This window comes from Cyclopterus lumpus, chromosome 14 (genome assembly GCF_009769545.1).
Source record: "Cyclopterus lumpus isolate fCycLum1 chromosome 14, fCycLum1.pri, whole genome shotgun sequence".
Lineage (NCBI taxonomy): Eukaryota > Metazoa > Chordata > Actinopteri > Perciformes > Cyclopteridae > Cyclopterus > Cyclopterus lumpus.
The window spans coordinates 16,854,516-16,866,188 of NC_046979.1; the positions used below are offsets into that span (position 1 = coordinate 16,854,516).

Genomic DNA, 11,673 nt, shown 5'->3' on the forward strand with positions numbered 1-11,673 from the left:
GGAGATGGGCCAGAGGTCATGGAGCAAGCTGGGCGACGTGTAGAATAAATGTACGGAATAAAAAAAAAATGTGAAAAGAGAGACAGCCGAGGAGAGGAGGATGTACCGCGCAGAGCGATGAGGAAAGGCAACTTAGGGGTGAGAGGTGGGAAACTGTGAACTTGTTTTCTGCACACAACAATGCGGTGGGACCATGCAGCCCTGAGGACAGAACACATAAAAATGGAGAGTTAAACTATAGCTCAAGACACAAGCGGAGACATGACGAGCTCACAATATGTAAACAGGACTGAAAGCCTGCACTCAGAATCACCCGCACTAGTGGTATTTAATAAATGTGGCCTTTTTGCTCGCAATCAATTACTGGAACTCTGCATGAAGAACTGCCCTTCACCTCACTCAGTGTTGGTTATTTGTCTCCAAATCAATCAACTTTGACTTAGAAAAATACATTAAAGCCAGCTAAATGAACGGTCGATTGACAAAGGAATCTAACAACACCTCCGATTTTCACTCTTACATCTATACTTAATAACCAGGCAAACGTATCACTCCTTTTCATTCACAGTTTAGACAACAACAAAAAATGCCTTTTACTGGGGAGACAGAGCACAGCAAAAATGTTTCACCATGTCTGGCCCTGCATTCATCAGGAGTCCACTCCTATAAATAGTTTCAGCAGCAAAAGGAGGCCATTTCTGAGAGGCCATCAGAGCCCAAATGGAACTGCTAAGCAGAGCATGTAGACCCTGAGCGGATCACACCGCTCACCACACACACAGTCCGCCAGAGGCCTGCGCCCATTACCTTCTCTTTAGGCCTGGTTAACCTTCCAATCTTCGCTCCGCCACCGGAGCAGTGCGGTCAGGGGCCAAGGCAGGATAGGAACCTGGGTCTGCAAAAGAGCTCACGCTCACTAGTCCTGAGGGAGTGGGAGGGCAACGTCGACGGCGGAGTCGCAGTCAGCACAGCACAGTACCGCTGTGGTCTGGGGAGCGCAGGGGGCGTAATGTGAGAGGAGATAGAAGAGGGACAGCTGCTGAAATACAGAGGGGCTATAAATAGCATTTGCGGAGGCACATCAATTAACACTTTTCACTGGCAAGCTCTTTTCCTGGTGACAAGGGTTCTCCCTAATCAGGTGATACACAAACTTGTATTTGCCCTTTCCATTTCAGGAGAACACAAAAGCCGCAATAACTCAATTAAGAGATCTATGGCTGAGTAACAAATTGTCCTCTTTTTTTTCCAAACAGACTCCAAATTGAATGGCGTCTTATTTAATCGCCCCCTCCACAATAAGCATTCATACCATTATCTGCACATCCAACATCAAACAAAGAATCCTCTCCATTCACTGTAAGGTGACATTCACATTGATTCACAGATAAAGGCCTGTCATCTGAGGACACAGCATGTCTGTAATATTTGTGGAAGGTGTGTTCCTCAACATGCTTTTTATACCACAAGAGGGAGCTATAAACTAATGTAATAGTTCCTCTGTTTCACAGAGGCCTCTGCTTGGGCACACTACTGACCTACATTTGAGATGTTGTATGGTTTAGTAACAAACGTTGAAAAGGGTCGCACAAAACAGCGGTTGCAGGGCCCAAGGTCAGATATATGAGTGAATCGTAATTAAAATATTTAAAGACATGGCTTAATGTGAAAGCTCTGTCAATACTGCATTACAATACAAAAACAGTTGGGTAAAAATATCTGCAACAGTGAGTCGCCTGGAGGTAGGTTTTTATTTTGTCGGTGCCATGGCGATGAATAAACAGGATTGGCTGGGCGGGAATAGGCTAATCCCTCCTTGCCAAGCTCTTTTCCTCTTCATGAACTCATAAACTGTTTAATTGATTAAATAACCAGCGCTTATGTACAAGGTACAAAGTAACAAGTTGTTGAAGTCATCCATTCAGAATCATGAGAAAGCTTTTGAGTTGTACTGTGGAAAAATGGAGCCTTCCTGCAAAAGAAAAAGCAGAAAATATATATAAAGCGTTCCTTACTCGTGGTAAAAGCAGGAGCTCCTATTAGCACTCAGCATGAGCCAGCCAAACACACAGCCTAACCCGCCTATCTAGCAGTTTGCTAATCCCCAGAGTCAGTTACTGGGACACAGCATCGTGTCGGCTGTTGGTCTACACAGAACAAAGATTAAGGACCCTATACACCCTAAACACTGTTGATTCTGACCCAGTTAAACCCTTCAATAATATGAAATATGTTGGAATTATGTTGGATATAAATTCAACTATATGCTATTTCTTTATTTACCAAATTAATCATTTTAGTTTTAAGGGAGAGCTAACAAAACAAGTCACACATTGACAAAATCCCTGAAATAAAAGTATAATATTTATTGATCATTTCAGATTAAAATCGTTATGCAAGCATTATCCCCAAAAGCAGGCATGAAATCCCAGAGATGTTTGACCAGCGTCCAATGCTTTGGGAGCCAAGAGCAGAAATGAATCATGGGACATCACAATCTGCAGTGGTCCAGGATGTGACCCAGATTTGACTCAGAACTTCCCTCTGAAAGTAGGAGTCATGATTTAGGGGGCAGCAAGTTTATACCCAGGTGTGAGCTCACCTGTGTCTGCCGGGTGTCGTGGGCAGCAGAAAGTAAACATGGCCTCATAACAGTAATAAATAAATAAATTTGGAATGACGCTGGATTTTTGGATGAGAACAGCAGTTGTAACAGCACACATTCATAATCTCAATAATACAGGAATTCTATCCGCTTTTAGTGACACTAATAAAAGTGACATAGAACAAGTAATGAGGCTCAATTAAAACAGCTTGTGCTTATGGCTGACAGGATGAGGGTGTGTCTGACAGACATGTTTTCAGTCACACACAAAAATGTGTATGTCGGTCTTATTACATTACACTGCAGTCAGAAATAGCCACAGTGAATAATTGTATCTGACAAAATTACATGAGACGTGAAGGTCTGAAACCCGCATAAAATTATGAAATATTAAATACATGTAAAGAGTGGAGGGCATCTTAAGCACAGCCTCTCTATCATGAACCAAACCGCTTTATTCTTGGAAGCCCCACCTCTTTCTAATCCACGCCTGTGCTAATACTCTCTGCTGCTGTAGCATCGCCCCACTGGAGAGGGGGATGATGTGATTTAAATGGGCAGCTCTGGGAGGAGATTACACCGTTTGCTAATTTCCTAATGATAAAACTGTGTCTGGGCTGCAGAAAGACAGGAAATGCTAGTGTCTGGCAGATGAGTGGTGCAGGGGATATTATTCGGCCTCATCAGGTCAGCCGTGGACCATCCTGGCTATCATGCAAATTAGCTGCTGAATGGTATGATTTGGGATGATAATACATGGATCAGCTTTTTCACGATTGTTTTTGCCTTGTTCAAACAGTTCTTTTTTTTTTTTCTTGTATTTTTTTTTCTTGTATTTTATTTTCGTTCTATTTTATTTTAGTGTAGTTTATTTTGGTTTAGTTTTTTTAAATTTATAAAAAACTATAATAATAATAATAATAATAATAATAATAATAATAATAATAATAATATGTACAGGAGCTGCAAGCTTTAAAATGATGAAGTAATTGTAGATCTAATTATGAAATATGGAAGTAAAGTCAGTGCCCTCGATGGACTGGCGGCCTGTCCAGGGTGTCCCCTGCCTTCGCCCTATGTCAGCTGGGATAGGCTCCAGCGCCCCCGCGACCCTAATGAGGATAAGCGGTATTGAAAATGGATGGATGGATGGATGGAAGTAAAGTCAGCTCCGTCAAATAGACGGAGGTGTACAATAAAAAAGTGTCATGTGCTGTTCATGAAGACACTAACCAGTTCGAGGGAGAACCCTTTTTGGCCCCCTGCAAACAAAAGGCATCTCAACTTTGTTTCTAAATGCCTCTGACCAATTGATTGACCTCAACCACCTGGAAAATTGTCTAACAGCCCCTTCAGAATGTGTGTGAGACAACAAATAGCAGACACGGGTATCACAGCCCCACTAACACACTGTACACCTCCTCTGTACAGCGAGGTTCCCCATGTGCACCTCATTTCTCACCTCGTTGAGACACACTGGATGAGTTGATCCTGCTTAAATCGTTAAATAAATCCACATTATATTTAAGGGGTTTAAAATCCTGTTTTAACTTTTCAAACAAAAGCTCAATCCTATTTTACATAACATTTTAGTTTTATTAACTGTGAATGGAACTTCAGATAACAGCGACCTGAGTCAAGCAGTGTGGTCTGAAACTCGGTGTCTATGATAGGGGAAAGCGTTGGAAATATAACAGAAGGATTGCTGTTCTGGCCTCATGTCTGTGGACAATGGCTGCCACCCAATGGACAAAAGGTTCATGTGCTCAGCTGTGCATACTCGGCCTGGCAATGATGTTTTCCTGAGAAGTGATCAACTCAATTTGAATCTCAAATATACAAATGTTTGAGATTATATTAATTTAGTGCCAGAAACAATCATATGGATGAGGAGATTCCTTTTTTGTGTCCTGAGTTTTGAAAGTCCTTTTTTGTTTTACTCTTATACAAAGCTAGGCTAGCTGTTTGCTCCGGCCTCCAGTGTTTATGCTCAGCTAAGCTAACAGTCTCTGGGCGGTAGCTTCATTGCTTACATGCAGATATGAGAGCTGTATGAAATGTCTCTCTCTCCAAGAAATTAGCACATTTCCCAAAATGTCAAAGCATTTCACGGACCTTCAAATAAATTCAGCGAACGAGCAATACGTGCTCATGCATCACATATGGTTGTACCTGTGTAGCAGAGCTCTAGATCCAGAATCCAGACCTTATTATAACCCCCTATAAATAGTGCGGCTCGTTCTAGGTCACACTCACACTCATTTTCAGCTTTTTCACAATAGCCTGTCTTGTGACGATCGTCAAGATCAGTTGAATGAAGGTCAAAGCAAAGCAAATGAATTGTGTCTCTGGCTGGTACGGTCCCATGTAATTCAGAATGATGGTAGCGTGGGTAAAAAGCATCCGTTGGAAGGTGAGACAATGCGGTACACACAAGAAGAAAAGCACATATCAAGTTCACACCTGCTGCTGGACAGTACACACCACTCCAATTGTGATGCACCACTTCTGTTTAATTTAACACACCGGCCTTGTTCAGTGCACCATTGACATCAGAACAACAAATCCTGTATGGTCCCACAACATGAGTTATAAGCACTGAATATTCCCACCAAGCCCAGCGAATCTGAGCCAGGTCTCAACCCTGATGTGCTCTGAAAAGAATGGAGATAAGCTCCTTGATTACGCAAAAGCGCTGTGAACCATTCTCGTACAGTGGGATTCTGAATACGCCTGTATCTGATAACTGGCCCAACGTGGTTCTGTAAAATAGAATTGATTTTCAATAGACATAGATGCATATTATTGTCTTGCGTGTATCAGAATTAATATGACACACTAGAATTTACCTGAGGTAAGGCTATTTAAAAGGAAAAACATACATTTTCTGAAAGTAATAATCAAATAAATGTCTGTTAAGTCCCTATCTATCAGCAAATTAGGTAACACAATGGTGATTGAGCCTATATCCCCCACCTTGCATTTGCAGTATTACAAACTGGGTGTCTGTGGCGACATTTCCCGGGAGAAATCACAAGCGGTGTTTGGACCTCTGGGAAGTGAGATACAAAAACAAACACCTGCATTCACTGCTCTCCGCCCATGAGAAAGAAGCAGAGAGCTTGGAGTTTGGAAGTGTAATTTTCAGAGCTTTAACATTATCTAACAGTATTCTGCTTTTTTTTCAGTTTTAAACCGAAATGACACGTGTGATGTTCTATTTACATCCATCCTCATGATGTAACTGATATGCTTGGGCTTTTAATCAAGACGGTATATAGTATTTTGTTCACCTTTCATTATAAAATGTATAAAATTGCAAAAGCACTGCAAGAACATTGCTGACGCGGGTAATCTCCGCCACTGTCTCAAGACACTTAAAAATACTAATTGTGTGTGTGTTTGTTGTGCCAGCTAATAAAGAGTTTAACTTGATGCTCCTCTACTTGTTGCACATGATTATCCGAGCGAAAAAGACCTGAATGGGCCGCAGGCCAAGCCTTACAAAACCATATGGCCGTGGTCTGTGGCGGCGTTTGGGCCGTTGTTTTCTTCAGCGTCCTATTGTTTGGTGTCAAAGGACTGGGGGAGGGTGGGGAGGCAGGGGATTATACACAGAACACATTCTCTTTCTCAAAACACACGCACACACTCCCCCAAACATACAAGCACAAAAGCGCATTGCCAGTGTCATTACAGTTCCACCCATGATTGAGAGATCTTCAAGAACATCTTCAGGGTGCAAAACCACATACTTAGAAGGAGATACCAAAATGAGAAGAAGAAAAAAATGTAGGTGGTAATTTTAGTAAATGTTCTGTAAATGTTTTTGTAAATTTTCCCCCAGGTACATATTTAGAAAACGTATTAATTGCACGGCTCCAGGAGCATCAGAACAATGCAAGTGTAGAGAATACTTTTTCAGAAGTCTGCAATTGTCACGACATTCAAAGGGAAATCGTGGCCAACAAGAAAACATTTTTCAGTAAGCACTCATAGGTATGACATTCTGCGATGGCATTGAAGACACAGAATCAGTAAGTGTGGAACGTGTGTTTGCAAGCTAGAATATATTCACTCGGGTGGACTAAACATGACTCAACAACACTACTTACATCGGGGATGTCTTTGTGGGGGCCCTCAGTGGCCCTCAGCCAGCTGCGGTTCAACTCACTCAGCTCCAGAATCGGCTGCACCTTCAGCCGGACCGTCTCTCCAGACTGGCGGATCATCTCCACGATCTCATCCCTGCTCTTGTTCTCCACATTGACCCCGTTGATTTCCACGAGCCTGTCCCCCGGCACCAGGCCCAGAGCCATGTCTTTAGTCCCGGCACCCGGTTCGGCAAAGTGCACCACGCGCCGACACACTTCTCCATCGGGCAGCCTGTCTAGCATGGTGGTCCTGCGCAAAGAGAAGCCAAAATCCCCGGTGTTGCGCCGCTGCAGCTCCAGCTCTCTTGGATCTGGTATTGGTGGAGCAACAAGCACGGGCAACTGTAGGTCTGCACCCGGGAAGGTCTTTTCCACCAGCTCAGGAATGTAGGTGTCTTTTGGGCTTGAGGGGGACTTCAAATACGGCGTTGAGTTCTCCCCAGCAAGATCTGAAGCCTCCGAAGCGTCGTCCTCGTTGCCCTTCTGGGAAAAGGACACGTGCTTCTGGCCTACCACAGAATTCACCCTTGCCAATTCCCCAAACTTTGCTGCTCTCTCCATCACAGAGCTGCCATGACGGTTCAGTTCTTTTCCCTTCATGTCTTCACCAGAGATACTTGCACTTATTTGCCCAACATCCTGCCCCGGGGTGTGAAGGTGCTCGGGCCCCAGGTCCATCAGGCTGAGTTCCATGTTGGTCGCTACCTTAATAGGGATAGGACTAGAGATCTCCAACTTGCTCCTCGAGTCCCTCTTTGAGCTCCCCCGATTGAGGTTGAAGAAGCCTCTACGTATGCTCATCTCTTCCAGGCTCTTCAACTCTGCCTGGGACATGCGCTCTTTCTTCTCCTTCTTCTCCTTCTTGCCCAAGTCCTTCTCCTTGTCTTTCTTAATGAGGTGAAACATGCTCCAACTTTTCTGTAGTCTTATACCAGTTTGAATTTGTTCACAGAGACAAAAAGGGCAGTGTCATGCCAATGATGAGAGGGAGAGAGAGCGAGCATGCGTGGTAGCTACGGACCTGCAATGTCCTCTGCCAGGAAAAAGAGGAGAAAATTAAGAAAATGTTTGCTAAACAGCAACAGCCTTGTTTAGTTGTGCCAGAATATGTTACTGGTATGTCAATTGTTGGCCAATATTGTTTTATCATGCACATCTGTAATCTGTAAGTATTGTGTCATATGTGCAAAACCAAATTGCAGATACAATAAATTCTTTACAGGATTTGTTATCCTTTCTTTAGCTTCAAGTGTAATACAGTTATATGTTTTATGATTTTATGTATAGATAAGTAATAATATTCGTCCTCCATCATATTGTTGCAAGACATGACAACATTTGAACAATGCACATCATAACCCTTCTTCTCATCGTGCAGGTTGTGCATCATGGGAATCAGCCTTTTTATTTCACAATCAAAATAACTCAAAATAAGAAGAAAGGTATACTGTGACAGCTGTGTGAAAGGGAAGCGACAACAGGTATTGTTGCATTACTGTGGCAACACAAAAATATGACCTACAAACACTAATATAGTCTAGATTTAGGATTTATTCTCTCAGTCCTCTGCACTGACACGTCCACCAGTCGGAAGTTGCCCTACATACAGACGCAGTTTGTGAAGAGCTTGGACCACATCAAATGTTCAGCATCACCGTTCAAAGGGACGCGGCCACCTGGACATTTGTTTCACGACGCTCTCCATAGAACCTGAATGCCTCGCGAGCAAACAGGAGGTCAACCCACAAACAGCAAATTCGCACTTAATCACATCTCCTAAAGGTCAGACAGGCCGTGAAACTGCAACAGCCTCTCAGTTTACAGCACGTTCAACTTCTGTGAATCTTTGTCATGGTGACTTTTCACGTTAAAATGATATTTCTTGGTGTTTAGCTTTAATTGAACTTACTGTACACGCGCTGTCGCTGCGACAGGTCCAGCTCGGCCGTAATGCTCTCACTGTAAGCTGCTTTGCCCTCATTCTCTAGCACCGGTGGTCTTATGGAGCACTTTCAGTAGAGTGTAGCAATGTCATTTATATGAAATAACACAGTGTTGAGTTAACGCTAATGGCACATATGACACTGACCTACCTGCAACTGTCCGCGTTGTTGCCTTGCTTGAAGTTGTCGGCATTTTTATCCTTGGTATTGACAGTAGGTGCGAGAAATGTAACTTGTGATGCCTTCACGTGCTTACCGTAAGCTCCGTCTTTAAAATACCATCGACGGTAGACACACCCCCTCCCGTGTTTATGTTTTTAATGTAGGAAATAAATGCCAATTATTAGTCATGTATAGAATAGAATAGTCTATATACATATATATAAATAAAAATATATATATATTTCAATATGACACTTTAAATGATGTGCATAGAACACCATGGAAATACATGAATGATTATCCAAGACATACCTTCACCACGTGTTATGCTGCTTTCATGCATACTTTTTCTGTGTGGAAAAAGGTCTGCCAAATCCTGGCAAAATCAAGCCCTCTATAATTGGGTTTGGTTTGTCAATGTTTGTAACAGCTCTAAAAGCATAGTAATTCCAACAGCACCTAAAGGCAGCACCAGTGTAAACCGGACAGCAGTGACCCCTCCTGGTCTTTTTACTTAATGGAACAGTGAAGGTGCAGATATACAGAGGAACAGGTATGATATGATATGATATTATATGATATTATATCTGCTTATGTTTTTAAATAGTTCCCCTACTTATATATATATATTTTTTTTAAGTGCTTATTAAATAAAATGTAGTATTATTTTTAAGTTGGGGAATATCAAGCCTTTTGTCACACTTTATGGCACATGTAACTTGCTGTACAGGTTACACTCCATTAACCTGGCTGACCTTTTTTCGATCAATATTGACTTTTAAACCAGATCAGAGCCTGATGCATTGCTGCTTAACGGAACAACATAGTGTGTAGTTTCTGATGTTTAACCTAATCTGTTTGCAATGGGTTCTTTATGGACCCTTGTTTGTTCAACAAGGGTCGTGTAGTAGGTGGAGGTGGAGGTATGAATAAATCACAGCAAATATCTTGATTTGACTCTATTTACAGAAACGTTTTCATGAAAATCGGCATTACATTATTATCAGTGCTTCCCTCTACAGTACCCCTAAACTCAGAATCGTAATCACATTGCAACATCTCCAAATCATTCCAAAATTCCAGATTATTCATGTTAAATTCTCTTGCGCTGGAGAGATTTTCTGTGGCTAGAAACAAACAGACAACTGACTCAGTCACAGTTTCTCCCTGAAATTGTCTAAATCCTTTGGATAACCGCTAACTTCATAACTTACTAAAACTGATCCGTCCTGAAGAGATTGCAATCACACAAACACAAGAAGAAAAATATGGTTTTGAAATCATTTACAGCCAAGACTTTTTCCCTCTTCCTGTTTTGGCCACATTGTGCAGTCTAGTCTTGCCGCGTTCCTTTTCATCTGGATTTCTCTTTGAGGTGCACTCGAGTGTGGAGTCCGTCTCAAAGGAGATGGCCGGGCCTTGGTTTGGGACGCCGCTGCTCTTGTCCCGTGACACGGAAGAGGTGGTCTGCAGGACGACCCTGCCGCAGAGCGAGTGTTTGAGCTCGAGCAACAGTGGGTTGTTGTCGGAGTACAAATCCACCTGCTGCCTGGTGTTTCCACCTGGCTCGCAGCATGCAGAGAACAACACTCTGAAAATATAAATCCAGCCCAGGTAATGCAGCTCCACAATGTTCAAGATGAAGCAGCCGAGACTGACACTGAACATGAAGTTGAGAAAGATGGTCTTCTCTGTTGCTCGAGACACAAAGCAGTCGGTCCTGTTTGGACAGGGGTAGGTCTCACAGCGGAAAAGGTTTGGGACTTCAAATCCAAAAAGGTAGTACTGTCCAATGAGGAAGATTATCTCCATGATGGAGCGCAGCAAAACATGTATGATGTAGATAAGTAGCACTTGGCTGGAGAGCTGGGTTGGGTCCTTTCCTACCTCTCTTGCATCCTCCTCCAGCTGGCTCTTCTCCTCAAACTCACCTTCCCGTGAGGTCCAGTCCTTGTTGTTATAACTCGTGTTATAAGGACTGCCGGCCTCCAGTGCCGTCTCTGGATCTCCTCCCACGCGTTTGTCCCTTTCAAGCGAAGGCGAGGATCCGGGCACCACTTCGACCTTCCTGTCCTCTAACTTTTCGTTCTTGGTGATTTTTTGCAGGACGTAGACAATGTAGAAGATGGAGGGCGTGGAGACCAGAACGATCTGAAAGACCCAAAAACGCAAGTGTGAGACCGGAGCAAAAGTGTCGTAGCAGACGTTGTTGCATCCGGGCTGCAGGGTGTTGCAGGTGAACTTGGACTGCTCGTCGCTGTAGACGGCGTCCCCCACCAGGGCCACGAGCAAGATGCGGAAGATGAGCAGCATCGTCAGCCATATCTTGCCGATGACTGTGGAATGGTTCTGGACTTCCGTTAGGAAGCGGCCAAGAATGGACCAGTCTCCCATTTCTGTGGAGAACACAATAGTTTAAAAAAAGTAATGCAATTTATTGCAGAATGTATAAATAACAGAATCATAATGAAACTGAAGTGGTTAATCTGTACGCCTAAGGAGAGAAAGGAAATGCTTGAAACCTGACGTATTTGGTCATGTGTGGCTTTTTAATCTTATATAGATTTAAATATTAACCTAGAATGACACTATAAATATACAGTAAATATCTTCAAATAGTTTTCTTAGACACTTGCGTATAAGGCGATCACCTTATGTTAGTACGCAAGTGTCACAATCTGGCAGCATTTTTCCACTATGAATTTCTTCAAAAGGATAAACTGCTTGAGTTGTAATCAAGAATTCTTTCATATCATATCAAATCACAAGCATTTTATATGACTTTACAGAATGTTGCATTCATCTATAA

At 42.8% G+C, this 11,673-nt stretch overlaps 1 protein-coding gene across 1 annotated transcript; it reads right to left on the bottom strand.

Moving 5' to 3' along the window:
- Positions 1–10,148: 10,148 nt before the first annotated feature.
- LOC117742922 (gap junction delta-2 protein) lies at positions 10,149–11,258 on the bottom strand. Its single transcript, XM_034550577.1, has one exon. It carries the CDS (start codon positions 11,256–11,258, stop codon positions 10,149–10,151), a length of 1,110 nt encoding a protein of 369 aa, XP_034406468.1.
- Between the last annotated feature and the right edge of the window lie 415 nt (positions 11,259–11,673).